The sequence below is a fragment of the Nicotiana attenuata genome, unplaced genomic scaffold (assembly GCF_001879085.1).
Source record: "Nicotiana attenuata strain UT unplaced genomic scaffold, NIATTr2, whole genome shotgun sequence".
In the NCBI taxonomy this organism is placed as follows: Eukaryota; Viridiplantae; Streptophyta; class Magnoliopsida; order Solanales; family Solanaceae; genus Nicotiana; species Nicotiana attenuata.
The window spans coordinates 155,031-178,606 of record NW_017672257.1 but is presented as its reverse complement, the minus strand read 5'-3'; the positions used below and the strand labels follow the sequence as shown (position 1 = coordinate 178,606).

Here is a 23,576-nt window from a genome sequence, read left to right as displayed (position 1 = left end):
CGAGAGAAAAGTTATGTAGGAGCCAATCTCAGCCCGGAGGTAAAGCGTAAGTTGATTGAATTTTTAAAAGCTAATGCAGATTGTTTTGCTTGGTCCCATTCTGACATGACAGGGATACCACCGGAGGTCATGACTCATAAATTAAATGAAGATCCGTCATACCCTCCAGTCAAACAAAAGAAAAGAAAGCAAGGAACTTTCAAGAATCAGGTGATTCAAGAAAAAGTCCAAAAATTGTTAAAAATTTGTTCAATTCGTGAGGTAAAATATCCTAACTGGTTAGCTAACACTGTTGTGGTTCCTAAGAAGAACGGTAAGTGGCGAGTCTGTGTAGATTACACAGACCTTAATAAAGCCTGTCCAAAAGATTCTTTTCCTTTACCGCACATAGATCAACTTGATGCTACTGCAGGACATGAGCTATTAAGTTTCTTAGATGCATATTCAAGCTATAATCAAATCAAAATGGATCCAGAAGATGAGGAAAAAACTTCTTTCATAACAGACAGGGGGACTTACTGTTATAAGGTAATGCCCTTTGGTCTTAAGAATGCAGGTGCAACGTATCAGAGGTTAGTTACCCAAATGTTTCAAGAGCATTTAGGTAAGACCATGGACGTATATATAGATGATATGCTAGTTAAGACTCAGCATTCAGAAGATCAAATATCGCATCTGTCTCACATGTTTAAAATTTTACAAAAATATAATATGAAGTTAAACCCAGAAAAATGTGCATTTGGTGTGGCATCAGGTAAGTTTTTAGGTTTTCTTGTTTCTAACCGTGGTATTGAAGTGAATCCTGCATAGATTAAGGCCATTGAAGAAATCCCTGATATACTTTCAAACAAGAAAGAAGTTCAAAGATTGATAGGAAGAATCGCAACTTTGGGAAGATTCATTTCTAAATCATCGGAAAAATATTTTAAATTCTTCTCAGCTCTTAAGAAGCAGGATCATTTTGAGTGGAATGAGGAATGTCAACAAGCACTTAGGAATTTGAAAACATACTTATCAAATCCACCTTTGCTAGCAAAACCAAAGGTTGGGGAGAAACTTTTCATTTACCTTGCTGTTTCAGATATTGCGATAAATGCTGTTTTGGTTCGAGAAGAACAAGGTAAACAATCCCCTATCTATTATGTTAGTAAATCTTTGTTAGATGCAGAGACACGGTATCCACAATTGGAAAAACTAGCACTTGCTTTAATCATGGCATCTAGAAAGTTAAGACCATATTTTCAATGTCATCCCATTGTTGTAGTGACTGCATACCCCTTACGCAATATATTGCATAAGCGTGAATTATCGGGCAGATTGGCTAAATGGGCCATAGAGCTAAGTGAATATAAAATCACGTACCTCCCTAGAACAACAATAAAATCCTAAGTATTAGCCGATTTCGTGGCTGACTTTAGCCAAGGGATGCAATTAGAAGCAGAAAAAGAAGTGCAGATACTTAATGGGGCTAATCCAGGAACGTGGACTTTATTCACTGATGGCTCATCTAACGTAAAAGGTGCAGGCTTAGGAATTGTCTTAGTACCACCTACGGGTGAAACTATTAGGCAAGCTACTAAATGTCACTCCATAACTAACAATGAAGCGGAGTATGAAGCTGTGATTGCAGGTCTAGAATTGGCACGAGAACTTGGTATAAATCAAATATTGATCAAAAGTGATTCACAACTCATGGTTAATCAAATGCTGGGGACTTATACGGCCAGGGAAGCAAGGATGCAACGGTACTTGGAAAAGGTACGGGAACAGATAAAGCAATTTCAAACTTGGAAGGTCATACAAATACCAAGGGATGAAAATGTTGAAGCAGATGCCTTAGCTAATCTCGCATATGCAGGTGATGTAGCAAACGATGCAAACGACTCAGTTATACATTTATTTCACTCAGTTCTCGAACCTGATAAGAACGAGGTAAATTTTAATAATTTAACTTGGGATTGGAGGAACGAAATTGTTGCTCTTTTACAGCATGGTACCATCCCTGATGATAAGAAGAAAGCTTATGCGCTGCGAAAGAAGGCTGCCCGGTACTGTTTAAAGCAAGGTAATTTATATCGGAAAATGTTCGGTGGTCCCTTAGCAAGGTGCCTCGGACCTTCCCAAACGGAGTATGTAATGAGAGAAATACATGAGGGGCATTGTGGGAATCACGCAGGAGGAAGATCACTAGTGAGAACCTTGATTAGAGCAGGGTACTATTGGCCTAAAATGGAAGAAGAAGCGGAGAGTTTCGTGGCTAAATGTGATAAATGCCAGAGGTACGGTAATAATATGCACAGACCAGCAAAATTATTACATCCAGTCATTGCACCGTGGCCATTTATAAAATGGGGGATGGACATAGTAGGACCATTACCTCAAGCGAAAGGACAAGTAAAGTTTCTGCTCGTACTTACTGATTATTTCACTAAATGGGTGGAGGCAGGAGCATTTAAACAGGTGCGAGAAAAGGAAGTTAAGGATTTCATTTGGCGAAATATCATCTGCCGATTTGGTTTACCAAAGGAAATCGTATGTGACAATGGCCCTCAATTTATCGGAGCTCAAGTCACAGAGTTTTTTGAGAGTTGGCAAATTAAAAGGATTACATCTACACCGTATCATCCAGTGGGAAATGGGCAAGCAGAATCAACAAACAAAGTCATAATAAACAATTTAAAGAAACGATTAGAGGAGTCAAAGGGTAATTGGCCTGAAGTGTTACTCGGAGTGTTATGGGCATATCGCACAACAACAAAAACGAGCACAGGAGAAACACCCTTCTCTTTGGTTTACGGAGCTGAGGCATTGATCCCGGTTGAAATAGGAGAACCAAGCATAAGATTCTCACAAGCAACACAAGAGTCTAACAATGAAGAGATGCGGGTCAATTTGGATCTACTGGAAGGCAGGAGAGAAGCTGTGTTGATAAGAATGGCAGCACAAAAACAAGTGATCGAACGATATTACAATAGGAAAGCTTGCCTGAGATTCTTCAAAATTGGGGACTTCGTGCTTAAAAAGGTTTTTCAATCTACAAAGGCAGTCAACGCGGGTAAACTAAGTCCAACCTGGGAAGGACCCTACAGACTTCGTGATATTGCAGGAAAAGGAGCATATGAATTGGAAACAATGGATGAGAAGATGCTTCCTTCACATTGGAATGCTGTACATTTGAAGAGATACTACTTCTAAGGAAAAATCCACGGTCAGGTATCACCATGTTAAATTTTATATTTTTTGAATTGTTATAATTTTACTAACGATTTTAGATGATAGACAAAGTGCTAACCCGTACTAAATGATGAGTCATGACCTATAAGGAAAAATGGAATAAACTAAAATTCCTGGCCTAGGGTTACAATTATTCTGATAGGAATATAAACGGGTTAAGCAGTCTTCAGCTATAATCGCACCTCCGAGTCCCGTATGTATTTCCTTTTCAGGAAAAGGACCAAGTGAAAGAGACTATCAAGTGCACGAGGCTTCATACTTCAACACTCAAACACTTGGGGGACTACATAATATATACAGTCACGTGTAAAAAAAATGCAAAGAAGATTGAGGAAAAATCAAGCCTAGAAGAGTCAAGTACGGAGTGAAAGTTACGAAGTCATGGCATCCATCATAGTATTCTTTCCCATGAGAAAAATGGAGTCACCTCTCAAACCCTTCCTAATATTTTGGAGCTAAGGAGATCCAATATACCTCAAAACGGTTAGGGTAAAGACTATGTACTAAAATGGGTTATAAGGAAAAACCCTGTATCTATTGTTCTTCTTTTGTAAAAATCTGTTACAAAGAAAACAGTTACGAGAAAGTTATAGATGTAATTCAAATACATGTAAAGTATTATTCAAAACTTGTCAAGGTTCAGAAATAAAAACTTGTCAAAGTTATTTCAAAGAAACATGTGTGTTCTTATTTCTTTTATCGTATGATAACACCATTATGAAGTTGAGACGTCTTCTTCATTAAGTGTCAAAATATAAAAGGGCACTCTTTTATGAAACTCATGTTATTTAGTCATGAGATTAACAGAAGCATTTTCAAAGAACAAAAATGCAGACTATTCTTTAAGTCCTTGAAAATAAAAGGCAAGAATAGAACAGACGGAAGTTTAATGATAATAAAAACTTCCTAATATTTAAAACTAAAGACTAAGTATAAACTTAGTCATCAAACTGTTTATACAAAATGCCCCATGACAAGACTTGAGGACTTGTACTTCTAAAATCAACCCCTCAAAATGATAACCAAGGGTTTGATTACAAAAAAACTTTCAAAAGAATCCAAGAACTTTAAACACAGTTTTCCAAACAGGTACCTGCAAAAAGGAATTTAAAGCAAATATAAATCTTTTCACTAAGAAGAAAGAACTGAGGAAGGATCATCAGCGGGCTCAACTGGAACAACATCGTTAACAGAAGCAGGTTGATCTTCAATCGCAGAAATTGGTGCATCAACAGACGAAGTCTCAGCCTGGCTTGCAACAAGAGGCACGGTTGGGCTTGAAGAAGGTGCGATAGCCGAGGCAATTTCAGCGTTCATGGGGACTTCAACTGCGAGAGTTTCAACCAAGTTTCAATCACGGGAGCTTCAACTCCGGGAGCTTCAGCTTCGGGAACTTCAATCGCGGGTGAAGGGAAGTCCAGTGGTTGTTGAGCTTTTTCAATGGTCTCCATGACTTTAGCTATTGAAGTTTTCTTGGCTAGCTTCGACTAAAGCATCACGCCGAGAGTTCAGAAAAGCCCAGCTTACATCAATGGTAGCCTTATCTTCAAGGAGCTCATAATCTCTTTTCCAAGTAACAATTTCGTTCTTGAGTTCTTCATTTTCAGCCAAGGCTAAGTTGTAAGAGGCTTGGATAGAGGCATGAGATTTTTCTATTCTTGAGTTCTTCATTTTCAGCCAAGGCTAAGTTGTAAGAGGCTTGGATAGAGGCATGAGATTTTTCTAAGGCATGCACTTTGCCACCAGAAGTTCGCAGATCTTCTTGTATCTGAGTTAAACTCTGCATCAGATCTGCAACATAAACTTCTTTTTGACTTAAAAGAGCTTTCAACTCTCTATTCTCTTCACTTGCCTTAGATAATTGCTCTGAGAAAGAAGACTCGAGACGTTCTCTTTCTTTCTCTGCCTGACTTGAAGAAGCCTTGGCAACCGCAAGCTCTGAGGATAATGCTCTTATCTACTGTTCCAGGTTATTCTTGTTCTCTTGCAAATCTTCTATAGTAATTTGTGCACTATCAAATTGTTCCTTCCAATTAGCTGCTTCCAACTGAGAGTCACGAGCTACCCTCTCTGAATCAAGAACAACCTTTTCAGAATCACGTGCCACCTTCTCTAATAAAGAAACTCTGCTCATCAGCTCTGTACCAATGAGATTGGCCTGAAAATGATAAGGGAGGAAAATAAGAATTCTAGAGAAAAATTTTGCAAAGTAAAGAAAGAAGGAAAATACCTTCAAGGTAGCATGAACTATGTCGTTCATCAAAGTTAGACAGCTATGGCTATTCATTTTTTCTTTCTCAATAGGGCCAATTAAAGGCTCAAGCCAAACATCTGCCTAACCAGATTTCCTCAAAAGGCTGTTGTTAGCAGGAACTTCAATAGTCACGCTCCTCATAGCAACACTTCTACTCGTACAACCCACTTCTGTATGATGGACAATAGAAGGAGGAACTGCCAAAGGAGGAGCGGTAGAAGAAGTAAAAACAGCAGAGGGAGGTACAGAAGCAGGTGGAGCAGGTAAGGAAGGGATCAAAGGCACGACAGGAGAAGGAAAAGAAGGAATTGAAGATATGGGAGTTGAAGAGGAAGACAAGGGAAGTTCATCCAAAACAGGCCCTAACTCACCACTCTCGAAACCACTAACGAAAACTGGTTAATAGAGTCACGAGTGTCACGAGGGGTAGTAACGTCATCATCAGAGACGAGATGAACATGCCCGGTAGGTAAAAAATGAAGAGAAACTTCGGCTTCGTCAAAGATGATACATCTCTTAACTCTTGGCCTTGTCATCAAAGAACCACCTTCATCTTCTTCCTCGGAGTCATCTTCTTCAATGGTTTTTCTTTTCAAGAGTATATCCTGAGCCCTTTCTAAGGAAATTTGAGTTCCTGAAGAGGAATGAGAGGCCGCAACTGCTTCAGCAGTAACACCTCGAATAGCAAATCCTGACAAAGAGAAGGATGAAAGTTAAAGCAATAAAGGGGAAAAAAAATTACATACGAGAAAGACAAAAACTCTTACCGTGAGTCTTTACTTTCCAACCGTAACGATTGGAGATATATTTCCAAGACCTAGCCTCCATAGGCGCATCTTCAACAATTTATCTACCCAACTACGAAAATTGGGAACGTTCTCCACAACTCCCATGGTTGCTGAAAAAAAAAGTTAAAGAAATTGATAAACTCGAAAGAAAAAGGTACGAGAAAGGGTGAGAGACTTACGTGCAAAGTTCCACTTATCAGGAAAGGGAACGTTTTCTTCCCCCACTAAACCAACTGTGGGGGCAGCAACAAACTGGCCATACCAGCCACGATCCTTATCATCTTCTGGGCTCACCAAAATCCTCTTACTCCTAGCCACTAAGGTAAAAACGCCATTGCGAAGAAGTCTAGGTGTGTAGAGATGAATTAGGTGAGGGAAGGTAAAATTAACATCCGCCAAATTGGCCAGATGTCTTAAACAAGCAACAACTCTCCATACCAGCGGGCCAATCTGTGCTAAACAGACTTTGAAGAAACGACAGAAATCGAGGATCACTGGATCAATAGCTGGTTTAAACCCAAAAGTAAAAGGGTATGTGTAAACAAACGAGAGTCCAGTCATATAGGAAGTTATTCTTTGATTTGGATTGGGGATTACAATGGGAAAATCATCACTTCAGTGGCAATCTTTGCGGACTATGGGAGCTAAAACCTCTGTAATCAAAGTGGGGTAAGCGTCGGCACGATCCAAACCAGAAACTTGGCTTTGAAGTGATTGTCTATCATGATTAAAAGATAAATCGCTAGGGACTATCCCTTCTACCAAAGGCTCCTGTAATGGTTTAGAGGGTTCCTTGCCCTTAGAAGATGATTTTTGGGTAAAAGAACCTCTAGTTCTAGAAGAAGGACCAGGGCTAGAAGAAGGCATAACAGAACCACTACCACGAGAGGAACCTACGCTACGAAGTCTACCACCCCTTCTATGTCTAACAGGGGCATTGGGAAAGTTGTCTAAAATAGGAACTCTCCTAGGGTTAGGGTTCGAAGAAGACATGATGAAGAAGAAGAAGAAGAAGAAGTGAACAGAGATTTGCACAGTTCAAATGTTCGAAAAAGTTTTATGTGGTAAAAAGTAAAAGGTAAAATCATATTTATAATGAAGGGAGATCGTCAAAAGTGAAAATGCAGTAATGGAAGGGTCATAATAATGGTAATTGGTATTTCGTAAATAGTGGAGCTGTGAAAAAGTCCTTGAAAAGGGGTGCAAACTGCAGAATTGATAAGGAGTTGACACGTGTGAAGATCATTAAATAGAAGTGACCATTGAAGCGTCAATCTTGTCATAGCATTAATGGTGACAAAAATTCTCCTTTAATGAAATCCACTTCCCAAATATTCAACTGACGAATAAATGAAAAGTGGGGGGACTATCTGTATTTGTCACGATCCGGATTTCCCACCCTCGGGGGTCGTGATGGCGCCTACTCGTAGAAGCTAGGCAAGCCACACATTTAGAATCCATAAGTACTTTTGTTTTAGATACATTTTTACTAATTAATTTAGCAGGAAATAAATAATTAAACAACAACGGAATTCGTAATTTAGCGGAAGACTTAAACGAAATAAACCAAGATAATAAGGAAGATCCACATATGCCTCTACCCAGAACTGGTGTCACAACATTCACGGACTACTAAGATTTACTACATACAACCGTTTGAAAGAGAGTAACATTGTCTGTCTCGAATACAAGAGATAACAGAACATAAATAAGGATAGAGGAGACACCGGCCTGCGGACGCCTGCAAGGCTACCTCGGTGTCTCGGAGGACTGCAGGCTGGCTCCCGAGCTACTACTGTTGTCCGGTACCTGGATCTGTGCAAAAGAGCACAGAGTGTAGTATTAGCACAACCGGCCCCATGTGCTGGTAAGTGCGTAGCCTATCCCCGGCGAAGTGGTGATGAGGCTAGATCGGACTACCACATAAACCTGTGCAGTAATATATATATCTACAACGGGAAAATAACAAGAATAACCATTTTAAATGGGAAGGGAACATGCTTCGGGGATAATAGATAATACAGAAATTCAAGAGAATAATAAAGAACATCAATAAATTATCCCTAACACGGATAAGGAAAATTAAAGCAGATTTCACTGTCTGTACACATCTCGTTGCAGGCGTGCAACCCGATCCCATTTCTCAATGTTTCCGTGGTAGGCGTACCACCCGCTCCCATTTCATCAAATCTCGTGGTAGGCGTACCACCCCCTCCCATTTCATTATATCAACAGTTCTTCCGGATAAAATTTACTCTAATAAACGCAACAATTAATACGAATTCATAAGACAACAAGTACACAATAATTATGATTCACTGAGGAAAACAAATAATGACAAGTAGCAATTAATTATGGGCTTTAAGGAGCAATTAGGAAATTTAGTATTTAATGTGTCGAATGTCAAGTAGCAATTAAGTCACATAAACATGTAACAATTATGGCATAAATTCAAGACATGACGTTGCACAAGGATACCTTGATTCAATAATAACAAGTAACACAATAAAAGGAAATGTCAACAAATAGAATCACAGTGATAGTGGAATAAGACAATTAAATGCACTTGAACTGATAATAATAAGAAATCATAACAAACGGTAATAGGTGCACGGCATCACCCTTCGTGCTTTTACTCTCATCCTCACCAAGTAATAATAAAATAAAATGTGCATGGCATCACCCTTCGTGCTTTTACTCTCTTTCCTCACATATAATCAATAGAATCGGCACGGAATGGTACATCGTGCGGCACGGCATCACCCTTCGTGCTTCACTCTCTTTCCTCACAATAATCAAACAATGCACGGCATCACCCTTCGTGCTTTACACTCTTTCCTCACAATAAACAAACAATGCATGGCATCACCCTTCATGCTTTAACACTCTTCCTCANGACCAACAACAACAATTATTTTCCTAAAACTCCATCGTTTCCTAAAAAATTAGTCCTTCGGATTTATTTTAGAAACCTAAGTCCTTTATAAAGAACCGCCGTTCAGGTTCTTCTTCCATAATAATAATAGTAATTCATTCTGCCTTCTCTCTCTGTTTTCACTGCGAGTTAAAAATTTCTTTCATATATAGCACTCTCTCCAATTCTTAGTTCTCTCTGTATTTTCACAGCAGAGTCAATCTCTGACTCGTTAAAAGAACTTGCAGATCATTGAAGGGTTGTTTTTTCTTGCGATTCTTATCTCTTTCTTGTTTTAATTTCTTTATTCATAATAGCAAATCAAAGACTGTCATGTCGATGGTATCACGGCTTCCCAGTGATCGATTTTACCCTACTGATGCAGAGTTGATCTACTTTCTGAAAAAGTTTTTGAAGGGCGAGTCTTTGCCCAGTGAATGCCCTATTCGACTTGGGGAAATCTATGGAGACAGGCCACCATGGGAGATTTCTGATCATCCTGAAGAGAAAATTGCCTACTTTATTTCTCCTTTGAAGAAGCGGAAGGAATCACATAAAAGGTTTCGCCGAACTTGCGCCAACGGGACATGGAAAGCCCAAACCGGCGGTGATCCTATCAAGAATAGTAAGGGAACTGTTGTGGGATTCAGAAAAAGTTATGTTTATCGAACTAGGAGTAGTAAAGGATCAAAGCAAGATAAAATCAATTGGTTGATGAGAGAATATTACGTGGGGGATGATTACTTCTGGGAAAACAATATTCCTAAACAAGATATTGTTCTCTGCCGAATAAAGAAGAACATAACAGAGAGAAATAGGAAGAATGGGGTTAATATGGAGGAACAAGAAGTTGCTCAAGTAATAGAAGCTATGTTGCGTGAACCTGATCAGACTATGAAGGCAGAGTATGCTGAACAACAGGATAACTATTTGAGAGGACTTAACAAAAATAGCCAAATTTTGACCACTTATGACAGAGGTGAAGCTACATTGGAGAATCATGGGGCCAACACCAACAGAGTGTACGTGATGACAGAAGAAGCAAATACAGCAGCGAGCCGACAAGAAGAAGCATATGGTCAATTATCCTTCCCTGGAATTCATGAGCAATATTGTGCTGAAGCTGATCTTAACACAGATAACAGTGACTTCTCAGATCTTAACGCAGATAACAGTAACTTCTTGGAACTAACACTAATGAATGGAATAGAAGACATTGTTCCAGATGATTGGTGGTACCAATTCTACTAGATAGATAGGCATGTAAAAAGTTAACGTCTGATATTTGTTAGAAATTTTTTGCCCAACTGAATGTTATGTCTGCAATAGTGCAATTATTATTTTTTCTTTCTGGGTATTGAAATTATTCTTTAATGTCACTTGTGTACCTTTTTTGGCTGAACAGAGAGTCCAGGAACTCTTTTATAACACTATCGAATTGATAATAACTCAAAAGAAAAAACAGAGAGCGCCAGAGATCTGTGTGCAAGAAAAAGTTATTTGCCTTCAGGATGGCAAGATCAAGATGCTGGATAAGATCAGTCAGTCATGCAATATTCTGGTTTAGATGTAGGCTCGTCAGCAAGGGAACGTCCAGTTTTTCGCGATACTTTTTTCATTTACTCCGTCGTTAGTAATTCACTGTTATAATGCTGACCATTCAAAATTTAACGCAAAAAAAAAAAAAAAAAATGGAAATATGCCCTTGCACAAAATAAATAATGCAGCAAAGGTAGCTGCTGTCACTACACATCGATCTAATATATACATAACTTTTCATCAGATTGGCGCCAAGGACTGTGTACCCATTCACAAGACTCAAAAGTTTAAGTGATTGGCGCTAACTGCCCAATTTCACATATGTCCACAAGAAATTTAAGTGACTCTACTACTGCACACAATTTTGCACCGGGCAGCAATTTACTACAGATTCTTTTGCCTCAGCATAGTGAGAACTTCTGTTCAAGATATGATGGTTCTTCTGTTTACAATCCTCCTTACTGAAAACCACCTTAGAACACTAAATAGCATCTTCCATCTTCGTTGAGCTTTATCTGGGGGAAGAATTGAACTACGAGCAAGAAAGCTGTTGACAGCACACTGTAGATCAGGTGATGGTGCAAAGTTTGGACTGGGAAGGGAATAGTCAGTGTCGAAGAAAGGCAGATGATCACCCTCACAAAATGGTGGAGTTATAGAATCAGTATCAGCCATCAAGGAGTCGGCGTCTTGACCGGGAAAATTTAACGGTTGGTCAAACCTAACATCCATGTTGTCTATACCATGCAAGACATAATCATCCAAGCTGCTGAAACCAGCAATTGAACAGAAGGATGGCATGATATCAGGTGTTGATGCACTTAAATGCTGATAGTCGGTTCTGCTAATCTTCTGGGAAGTTAAAACATTGTCATTGGCATCTGAACTGCCCATCATGGATGAGTTTGAGGAGATTTGAACAGCGGAAATTTGCATAACCCAATCCATAAGAGAAGACTCATCCTCAAAAGAGACTACTTCTTCCCAGTGTCTGAACGCACAAATCACCAAATTACGAGCATCATCCTGAAAAGAAAAACGAATGGGAGTCAATGCCTATTAGGAGCGATGCCAACTATAAACATATCAAGAATCAAGCCTTGGTACGTGAAGAAACAAAAAGAGCAATAAACCAAATATTCTTATTTATTAAAGGTACATGCCTTTTGAGTTTCGGACAACTTATCAGCAGAAACAAACTGACACTCTGGAAGAAGCCCCATCACTTGTCCAACGATGTTAAAAACCACACCAGTTTTTTGTACAGATCCAGATGAGTAGTACAAGTACACTTTCTTGTCAAGTAAGCATGTTTGAGCATGTTCTACCGTGACTTCCCACATTTTGGTGGACATACCTGTCCCAAGAACCTGCAAGATTTCCCAGGAAAAGGATTTAAAAGATTAGTCAATCTTGTTGAAACCGCAAGAGCACGTCAGTATTTTTACCTAGATTTATCAAATTTCTAAATTGCAATGTCAGCAGAGTGTAACCAGGCAAAATTCTGTTGTCGAACTCCTAAAGGATTACAGAGGATGCTCAAAGAAGATGCTAATCCACTAAGTAAAGCAATTAACTAGAAAACACACTAAGCGAAACAAAGGTAGGAAAAATAATAACAAGCATAACCAAGAAAAACAGAGGTTGCCAAAGAATCACAAACATTAGGAAATATGTCCATCATTATCACAGTCATGCTTGTTACACTATTCAACAAGGAAAAAAATAGATGTATCATTTAAGCAACATGTATACTAAATCCATTTATCTATGTAAGACAGTTGCAGTAGAACTCACATTCCGAAGCCTTGTAGGATCTAGATAGAGGAGAGTCAGAAAATCTTTCACTGTGTTGACTCTTTCCTTGCTCAAACGTCGATGGAAAGCTCCTTCCTTGCCAATCTTTTCCAGTCTCCATACTTCATCTGAAAGAGAAGGAGGATGGTGCTTCTTGTACACTGCAAATAAAGCAGGAAGTTAGATAGTGCCATGTTGCATATTTGACTTGAGAATTATTTGAAGCCTTTCCACCACAATCTCATTCATTGTGTTTTCCAAGTATCGACTCTAATTTGCTCTGAGGCGCAAGTTATGCACAGCTCATTACCATGTTAATCCTCAAGAAACCGACAAATGCATTAAGTTCAGTATAAATGAGTTTTAATTTGGTTTTCGTTTCTAAATATGTTGCAGATTCATTATACAGTTTGATTAACAGTTTCAAAAATCCACCTACCTAAAAGAATTCCAATATGGTGTTTAAATCATACAAAAGATGAGTTAGAGATTTTGTTCTCCGTTTGAGATGGAAGAGGGGTCAACCCTTTCAGTGTCTTCTTCTGTCATATTTCCCTTTTTCGCTCTGCCTAATGCTTTAGTAGAGAACTTTTATCTGCCTACTCCTTGGTTCTTTCAATAGCAACTTTATATCCTTATACTACAGTAGCCGCTTTCTCTATCATTAACCGGTATAGAAATGTCAACTTTCCTACTCTCCGATGGGTGTTGTTTAAGTTTAAGACAAATTTAAAATGTCACATGAGATCACCTCCTGCCTCAAGGCTTCTGTATTCGCCTTAGCTTTTTCTTTAAAACCACAAACTCTAGGTGAGTTACATGAGGGAAAAGAAACAAAATCTAATACTTGAGCATTCACTAGCCAGCTCGGTATCATTTGTCTCACTGAATGATAAACAACAGTGGGAAGTGTAGTTAACTGAACAAGGATTTAGACCAAATGCATTAGATAATTTAAATAGGCCAAAAAAAGATGGTTGATGTCAAACTATGGCAAGAATGAGACATTGATGGTAACATAAAATTTTTCATTTAAGGTATAAAATCCCAAGATGAAGCATAAAAATATATAACATATCCCAGACAGATAGCAAAACAACATTTCCATTACCTTACCTTGTATAAGCTACCTTGTAAATTGAATAGTTTCCTAAAAGAACTTACTACTATTTTACTTCTTTTTCACTCATATAAACGTAGTGCTTTATTCCTGTGTGTTAATATCTCTGCATTATCCGCACTGGAAGTATGGTTCTTTGTATTAAGTCAGAAACGTAACACGATATCTACTCCCCCGTCCCAATTTATATTGACCCATTTTCTCTTTGAAGCATCCCAAGATGTTAAACACTCTTTCTACAAATATTCTCTAACACACTCTTCCCTTCAAGAACTCAAAACAATTTAAGTTTTAAACGATGATGGGATGTTTCACCTATTACACTGCACATTTTTGCTTCTAATCAGACTATTGCAAAACAATTTTTTTTTTTTTTGCTTCTAATCAGACTTTCAAGCATGTTTTGTGCCAATATCATATCCCCAATTCCTATTGTCTGTCACTTAAAATCAGAAGTCCAGCATATTGCTCAGTACACAACACAAGATTTTAAAATATCAATGAGCAATCTGTCCCACACCAGTAGACTTGATTGTTTGCTTTGAATTAATAATGATAATTATAATCTTAATTGATAAAATCTAAAGACAGTACTACAGAGATTATCCGCAATAGAGATTAAAGTCAAACTTGATACACCCTAGGAAGCCTTCAATAGAAAGCAGATTGCTGATGTGAAAAGGACACTATCTAACACCTTTCAAGTCAAGCACTCTTCTATAATGGAATTTAGTGTTAGAGTTCACAACTTTTGAAAAGAAAAATCTGTCACTTAATACATCTAACAGCATTGTAGAAAGAAAATAGATATCAGGAACTCACACTCGCCGCGGTGATCCCTGACAATGAAGGATTCCGTCTTTGCCTCTTGCACACTGATTCCTTCAAAGCTATCAGCAAGCCTCGCCCCTAGCCTGAATTTACGGCTTCTTGTCCAGCTTGAGTTATCAGTAAATGAAATATCACTCACCCTAACCAATGCCCTCCTTGAGATACAAAAATGCATCCCCCAGCAAGGAGAGGTTTCTTTCCTTCCCTTTCTCTCACAATGTTATCTTGAATTCTTCTGCAGTCCAATTGTCCCCATCATCCCCATCAAAATCTCCCTCGAGTACTACTATTTCGACTTTTGCACAGGATTCAGGACCACTTGAGACAACTTGTCCAGTATGAGCATCAACCAGGGCTACTTTCAAACTAGATTCCTCTCCTTCTATGCGAGTTCCAGTAAATACTGGGGGCGAAATGACATCTAAAAACTTCAGCTTCAGGCTTCTAAGTTCACAAGCGTATACATCTTTCCCACAATTCCTAAAGAGGTGCAAATCGGAAAAAAAAACTTGCAAGACTAAGTCATAATAGAAAAGCATGAAGCGCATGTAGCGTTTGAATGATGGAGTCCAACTGCATACCGTTAAATGGTGGTCATGTACTCCTGAGAGCCAACTCAACTTCCTCTTTACCTGTAAGCTCAAGTTAAAACTGTATTTACTCTCCCGATCGAACCTAATCAAGACACGTTAAAGAAAAAACCTCAAAAGAGACAAAAACTTGATACNTAAAAAGTAAGCATTAATAATAGTACGTCGCTTCAATCCCAACTAAAATCGTCCTGCNGAGTTTAATTAAATAGTAAGTATCAAGACTAACCTCGGTGGAGTAGTGACGAGGAACAGTCAAGGCACCTACCGGTCAATAAACAGTATAATCATAGGAATAATGGAAACGACTTAGCTTGTGACACCAGGTTCTGGCACACACACATTGGTAGACTTATTTTGGACTTGTAATATTATGTTACTTACGGTATCCATCTCTGTTAGTCTTAAATCCTAATTTAAGGTGGTTATTTCTCTTAAATCCTGATAGAATAAATATAAGATGTTTGAAAAGTTCCGCAGTGGCTTGCCTGGCAACGGTGCCGGGTGCCCTCACAACCTATTATGGAAATGGGCCGTGACAGCGGCCCTGACTTTCTAGACCGGTTATGTCTTTTTTCCTTCTTTTATAACCTTGTGCATTAGTTGTGAGCTATTCATCTTCAAATGTTGTACGTACATAAATATCGAATTAAAAAAAGTATTTAAATAAAGAGTTAAGTATCACATTTTTCATTTGAAAATATTTTTCACAAAATATTTCGTTCAAAAACACCGAATATCTGAAATAAAGGGAATTCAAGAATAGCCTACCTTTTTAATTAGGTGTAGGTAACTATGAAAAATGTAATAAGAAAAAAAACAATCTGAGAGCATGTTTGGACATAAATTTTATTTTTATGTTTTTCGAATATTTTTTATTTTTTCCGAAATCAGTGTTTGGCCATAAAAATTTTAATTTTCACTTGAAGATGCATTTTGAAATTTTTCAAAAATTTGAAAAACTCCAAAAAGGTGGTTTTCAAAATGTTCATTCAGATTACTCACAAAACTTTAAAAACAACCCAAAATTATATCCATGTCCAACACAACTCTAATTTTCAAATACCATTTTCATTAAAATTGTTTTTCACTTTTTTTGAAATTTTACCACTCTTATGTCCAAACTAGATAAAGAATGCCCGTGTGCGGGCCCAACACATTAAGCATTCTGTTTTTTTTCCCAAGTATTCCGGTGCCAATGAAATAGTTCTCCATCTGTAGAAAGAAATTGGAATATCAAAACCAGCAGGATTTTCGATACATCAAACATGATAGGATGGTACAATTAAAAAGTTATTCTAAGAGATAAAGTGCTGCAAGATCCTATAGACGTTATTCTGAGGATCATAAAATTCAATGTCATTGCTGTATAAAAGAGGATTGTATGAAGCAGCATCCTATAATTGAGGATTACAGGTTGTCTCTTAACCATTTTAGTGCACCATTCAGGACAGACCTGCGATCACAAACGTTTAATTAGGAGCAAGATATATTGGCAATAGGAAAAACAAAATTACAGCACTTGAAGTTTAAGGGAAACTAAACCAAAATGTGGATAGATCAATTATTGCAGAATTAAGACCATGCCAATGGTGCAAAATTTATTTTTAAACCAAAGTACAACACCAAGCTAAAACATACACGTACAAGTAAGTTGTCAGTCTACCATGGCTCGGTAAATGTAAGTAATGTCTATTTTCTGGCACGTTTGCTCAATTCATAAAGCAAAATCACTTATATGGTTAATGATAATGGGCTCTACCCGTGGGTTTAAATGGAAAGTAGGTGAATTCCATGGTTCTAACAATATAAGCATCTATCCAAGAACTAAATACTTTTCATGAAAAATCCTAATTAAAGAGTAATATCAAGAAATTTACCTAGAAAAATTTGTTAACTTCTTCAACGGATCATCTTGATCTTCTGATGACTCATTGGTTTTTGATGTACTTGAATCTGAATCTACTGAAGTTTCTGTTGTTTTAGCTGCGAAGCAGAAAAGATGGGTCAACGTTTATGCTAGAGGAATCGACTGACTATAAATGGGATATTTATTTTGACACCTAAGTGCCATGGCTTTTAGTTTACTCAGCCTGATCATAATTTTCCTACATTTAGAGCAATAGGTGTTTTCCTTTTGAGTGAGGAGAATTTCTAGACTTTGATATTGAGAGTGAATTCAGAACATAATTTTCTTATCGGCTGAGTGAAAATACTTCCTTCTTTAGAACAGTTGTCCAGAGGAGGGGTTCTAACACGTGACTATAGTTTCTAAAAAAGAGTATCCATAAGAATGGTGCAATGATTATGCGAGACAATATCAAATTGGTAAGTTTTATTATCTAGGGATACCATCTTTTAAAACTATAGTCAAAGGAAAATACCTCTCGATGTCTCTGTTTCACGCTTATTAAGCACAATGACTTCATTGAAGCTTGAGTTTCATGCATTGAAGCACAAAGTTACCATGAAACATGAAGCACTGGTTTGTCCAATACTGTCTATTATTTTTTTCCATCATTGCTATGCTATTTCAGTATTAGAATAGACAAATTCCATACACTTGTACAGAATTTTGTTGGGGGCTGGTCATTTTTCGCCCACAGCTTGATTATTGGACTCCACAATGCTATCAAAAGAGGGAAAACAAAAATTTCGAAAATACTTTGCAAAACCCACCTTTGAGCGTGACCCGGGTTAACTAACTTCATTTTGACCTGTAAAATCAGAGCTTCTTAGTGATATTGATAAACAAAAATACTTGGGTCTGAAGTTAAATGGATGATATAGCTAACTAAAAATTGGTTATCTCTGATTGTACTACATAGTATGCACAATCTGAAGAGAAATGAACAATATTTATGATGTTCACTAAATCAAACAATGGTTATTTTAGATGCCAAAATGAAGGGAAAGAAAAAATTACATCCTGCCTAGGCAAATATATTGCAGGAAGATCATCAACATAGGTAGTGAAGATCAAACTACCTATTGTGCATGAGTAGAAAGTTGTCTAATATACAAGTTTAAGATTTTGCTTGAATCATCACCTAACCACATCTTTCCTGTTTAGGAAAGAGGAACTCTACCTCGATAGGGAATATTTTGAATGCGAATTGAGTTCTTCAAGTATAAAATGGTTTGTTCACAACCGAATTCAAACTTGACAAATTCTAAAAGGAGAAAAAATACAAAAGGAGATTCAAAACACTCATACAAACACACAAAGGAACACAGATTATCCGACGTGGATTTGGAATGCCACATATCAGTCCCATATTTGCTGGAAGCTCCTACGCTGCTCCTCATTGTAGACTTTAAAAATCACTTTTACATGTCCTTATACAGATAAGTCACCTAAAGGCTAAATGCATATATATAACTTTGCTAGGCAGGACTAATCCATGTATATACAGATGACCACATATGACCACATGCTCAGATGACACAATATCCAAGACACTTAAGTTATTTTCCCATAAATGCATAATGAAGTTTGCTGAGATTAGTAATATCCCGAGAAAGTAACTAAATACTAAGAGTATGAAAAATAGAAAATGTGATTAGCTCAAACGTCTCCAAGATACCAGGGCAGCATGGCCTACAAGAGCAATTTGTAAAGCTGGTGATAACCTTTAAGGATGAAACATAAATAAGCTTCAGGGCCCGTGTTTCAAAAAGACTACGGATTTGTGAATTGAATATTTTTGGTTTTTTTATTTGATAACCAATTGGCTTAACTTCTCAGTCCCATCACCACCTTTTAACAATTTACCAGCCCATATAAGGTTGATCGTTTGAAGAAGTGATCTATTTGCAACTTCTTCTCTTATGCTACTGAGGAAATAGAAAGCAAAGTAAATAAAAAGAATAGCCGGTACAATGATGGAGTGAGTTTCACCCTAAGTATTGATATTGACAAAAAGCAAAACCATCGAGAGAAATCGAGAAGCAAAGGAGAAGATACAGATGTCAGTAGAAGTATTGATATTAATAGAAGTACTGATATTCACATAGCAGAACAAAAGGCAGATGAAATTCCATGAAAAGCAATGAGAAATATCTGTAGGTGGATGTGGATTGTTATATCACAGCTGGCCTACTCAGCAAAGTTTAGCGTACTTGTATACGAAAAGGCAAGAGGTAGCAAAATGCTTTTAATTGACATTCCTTAGTAACAAAAGATTATGCAGATTAATATACTTATGCTTGTAGTCATTCAACAAATAAAGATAACTTGGTGTCGCACTCCCTTAACTTTCTTTGTGCAACTCTGCATTCCAAATATAAGTATTTCTTACAAAGGCATAAAAAAAATCTAACCTGCTGTAGACTATACTTTGAAAACAGCATAAGTAGCACTTGCACAATACTAAGATGTCGTTGTGTTTGATCATGTTGAGAAGGTATTTTCGTCCAAATAAAGCTTCATTATTCAAACTTAGATATAAAGGTTTGCCAAGGCAGTGCATTACCACCAAATTTAAAAAAATTGTACCAAAAATTAGAGATTCAAAAACACTATTTCGATGCAAATACGAGAAAATCTTCAACACACAGAATCTTTAGAACCCCCCCCCCCCCCCCCCTTTCTTGCCACAAAGAATAATAAAAACAATTTCTACATACCAATTTCCAGAATAAATTTTCCGTAAAAATTCTGAAATCCACACCAATTTTCACAATAAATTCCCGTAAAAAAACCCTAAAATTCAAAGTAAGCACCGTTGTAAATTTCTCCCCTTTCTTCAGTTCCAATGAAGCAGCAAAAACCCATTCATTCAGAGCTTCGACAACTATGTAAATTCGAAATAGGGAAAGTCAAACAGATTTTTTCTCTAAAATGCAAATTCCTACCAGATGAAGAACGGAGATGAAGCCTCGTAGTACATAGATCAGGAAAGTAAATTAATACAAAATGATTACCTTGATGCGACAAAGTTAGAGCAGGGAATAAGTCCAAACCCCAATTTATCTTATGAAGAAGATGGTGGAGCTCCATAAAATGGAAGTTGATTTAATTTAAGCTATGAATTGCAAAAGTATTTCAAAATCCATGGAGGAACGGGTATATGCAGAGAATAAGTTGACAATAATGAAGAGAGAGAATCACATAAGATAAAGCTGTAGGTATAAAATGACTATGTAACCCTCGCTAATTTAAGGAGCGTGCGTTATCAGATACAAGGACATAATAGAGAATCTAACACAAAATTAGACTGAAATGACCAACGTAACCCCCGGTCGGCAAGCAGGGATGTCGGACCGAGAGCAACTTCTGCGCTCTTCTATGTAAGTGTACTAGTAGGATTAGCCCGGGCTACCGGGCCCAACATCAACAATGTTATACTTTTTGTTATATATTATGATATCTTGTCACCGTAAGGGTAACATTGAGCGGAAGGATTTTCAGTTTAGGTCTTCATAGTAAATATTTCGTTTTAAGAGTTAATATGTTAGTACTTCGCTTAACTTGTATATTATTTTGTATAGGTATACGGCTATGGTTTCATTGTTGGATTATGGCTTCATTGTTGGATTAAAGCTATGATGAAACCTTTGGAGTTTTGGAGGTACGATGAAAACATAAATGTACATATAATGGGAGCTACTTGGGTTTACCAGATTATTCAAAGAGTTAGTTTGCGTAGGTAATAGTAAACAGTTGATGAAAATCCACATAGTTATTTACACAAAATGTGGAGGATTGTACTGCAGTAAACAACATCATCAAAATCTGCCTTGATAAGAGTCAGTTTGCGTAGCCATTCCCATTTATACAAAATGTGAAACATTGTACTGTTTACAATCTATGTACTTATTTACACAATATGTGAAAAATTATACTGTAGTAAACAACACGACCAAATTCTGTCATTAATGCAAGTATTACAACTGTTGTAGGCTATCAAAAAATATTGAGGCGACCTTTGTTGCACTTCAAATCTGATGAGGCATCTGCATGAAGAACAAATTGAGAGTTAAAGGGTAAAATAGTAGTTGGCAATATGTAATTTGGACCAAGAATTGTAAAGACGTTGGACAGAGATTTTGTTTTGAATTATTAAAAAAATTCTGAAATTGTCTTGCAATGTGAGAAACATAGGCTTTAGTACAATATAAGCAAAATCCATAAGGCTACTTTTTGACATAAAATAAGCATTATAGTGGACAGAAATTTAGAGCAGTCAACTTAATTGTTCATTAAGTAGTGTAAAAACAGGCAATATTAATTCTTTTGAGATTTCCAAATGTCATCCTGCCAAATCATTTAACAAAGAATTAGAATGCATGAATGTATGGACAAACAATGTTGTTCCTTTTTTACCCGACAAAACTTTGATTATATATGAACTTATTGTTTGTGTTTGCGGTTGTTTATTAGATGCACCTTTTTTTGTTTTGTTCTTACACAAAAAGTAACTTACTTAAAAGCTCTTAAAAAGAGTATGGCCTATCAAGTATCAATCTGTAACCCTGATTATTTTTGCAGAGGACTTGGTAATTGTACGCTTGGTTTCTTGCTTGGGTTTCCATCTTCTGTTGATGGAGTGCGATTTGCTTCTTCGGAAGTTATTGATTCTACCTTTATTTTACTTCGCTCGCCAATAGTAGCTGGTGTTGAAGACTCTGTCAGGCCGAAGACAATCTGTTTATGCATATAAGATAAGATAACAAAGGTACCGGGTGGTCTATCTGGTGTTCTAAGTAATGTTTTTTGTAAATGAATTTTGAACAACTTGTTTAGCAGGTGTTCTTTGATATCCTCAACATGTAACAATTGTTTCTGTGGGAATACGTTTGCCACAAAATTAGTAAAGTGAAGACTGTAAATTAATTTTGAGTGCAAAATGATTCTAGAGTTGTCAGTATATGCACCTTGGCAATGGTAGTTTCATATATTTGGTCTGCTGTCAGTGAAAGCATTGTTTCAGCTAGTTTGTCCGATACTGATGTTTTTATTGTTGTATTGGAAAAAATTTAGTTTGCATATTGTAGATGAAGTGTCATGACACATAGACTGGTCAAACAATCAAAGAATTAAGGCTAGTTAAGAGGTACGAGCAACAACAGATACGAGCAAGGTAAATAGAAGAGGCACGAGCAGTCGTACAAGTCATTCAACCCTCGTACCAATTCAAGATATTTAAAGCTCAAAGATCGTGAAGAATCAAAGGAATGAATCTGACAGTAAATAAGAGTCCCGATACAGTATTTAAAGCTCAAAGATCGTGAAGAATTGTAAGGACAGCAAATAAGAGTCCCGATACAGTATTTAATGAATATTAAATACTGGAAACGTTAGAGAATATATATTTAATGTATATGATTGTGTAACGTAGTATTAAAAGTCATTAATTGCCCATAATAGCCTTATTATGACAAAGGTAAGGCTCATATCCCCTAAAATAGCTATAAAAGGGAAAGGAACAAACAATTGTAAGGACACGAAACACTATTGAAATATACTTTGATTTACTTGTTTTCTGATCATATTATCCACAAATATCTTTCTTTATATACTTTTCTGATTATCAGTAACCCGTATTCTTCTAAAATCTAGCTTTGACTAAAAATCTAATTTTTGGTTAAACAAATTGGTTCCGTTAACGGGAATCTGATAATCAATTATATCTCAACTTGATTTTCTTTGTTGTATCAACTATGTCGAACAACAATGACAAGGAAACAAAGAAAATCAATCGAACCAACCACTTCAAGGAGATATGCGAGACAATAATGCATTAGTTCCTTCTCCACAAGGTTCACCACGACGATCTCATGAAGGAACTCCTGAAGGATCTCACACAGAAGAACAAGTTCAATTTGAGAATGTTCAAGCTATGGATGATGCTTTACAAAAACTTATCGCCACTCAGGTCAACAAAGCTTTACAGGCTTTCATTAGTCAATTACATGCTGCTCCACCCACACCTACTCCAAATAACAATACTTTGGAGAATCCTCGTTCTGGACTGGTTAATTCAGGCAGCGGTGGAACCCTCAGTGAAACACAGGAGGGAGACTCAGGTAATCCAGTTAATTCTGATTTACAAAATCTAGTACTAACATTGCAGAAACAGCTTAAGGATCAAAATGACCGCATAGAATAAATACCCGGAGTGCCGCCCGTGATCAAAGGGGTAGATATAGATAAATATTCTCAACAGCCCTGGAAACCAAGTGCCGCCCCTCTCCCAATTCCAAAGAAGTTCAAGATGCCTGATATTCCAAAATATGATGGGACAACGGACCCACGAGATCATGTTACTGCATTTACAACAGGTGTCAAGGGCAATGATTTGACTAAGCAGGAGACTGAATCAGTCTTGGTCAAAAAATTCGGTGAAACACTCACTAAAGGGGCACTAATATGGTATTCTCTTTTACCTGAAAATTCTATAAATTCTTTTGCTGAGCTTGCAGATTTATTTATCAAAGCACACCCGGGAGCTCAAAAAGTTGAAAAGAGAATGGAAGACATCTTCAAAATCAAGCAAGGAGATTC

The 23,576-nt window shown here is 37.2% G+C and overlaps 1 protein-coding gene, 1 long non-coding RNA gene and 1 pseudogene across 3 annotated transcripts; 1 reads left to right on the top strand and 2 right to left on the bottom strand.

Moving 5' to 3' along the window:
* Positions 1-9,391: 9,391 nt before the first annotated feature.
* LOC109212489 (NAC domain-containing protein 78-like) lies at positions 9,392-10,509 on the top strand. The gene has a single exon (XM_019376138.1). It carries the CDS (start codon positions 9,524-9,526, stop codon positions 10,439-10,441), a length of 918 nt encoding a protein of 305 aa, XP_019231683.1. The 5' UTR covers positions 9,392-9,523; the 3' UTR covers positions 10,442-10,509.
* Positions 10,510-11,027: 518 nt separating this feature from the next.
* Positions 11,028-15,025, bottom strand: LOC109212488 (annotated as a pseudogene). The gene is made up of 4 exons (XR_002065863.1): positions 14,469-15,025; positions 12,527-12,687; positions 11,893-12,099; positions 11,028-11,755 (listed from the first exon to the last, which is right to left on the bottom strand). The product of XR_002065863.1 is annotated as a calmodulin-binding protein 60 A-like (transcript).
* A 1,256-nt stretch (positions 15,026-16,281) lies between these two features.
* Positions 16,282-20,195, bottom strand: LOC109212490. Its single transcript, XR_002065864.1, has 4 exons — positions 19,994-20,195; positions 17,747-17,784; positions 16,948-17,053; positions 16,282-16,523 (listed from the first exon to the last, which is right to left on the bottom strand). It is a non-coding gene; the product is annotated as an uncharacterized LOC109212490 (long non-coding RNA).
* Positions 20,196-23,576: the final 3,381 nt, after the last annotated feature.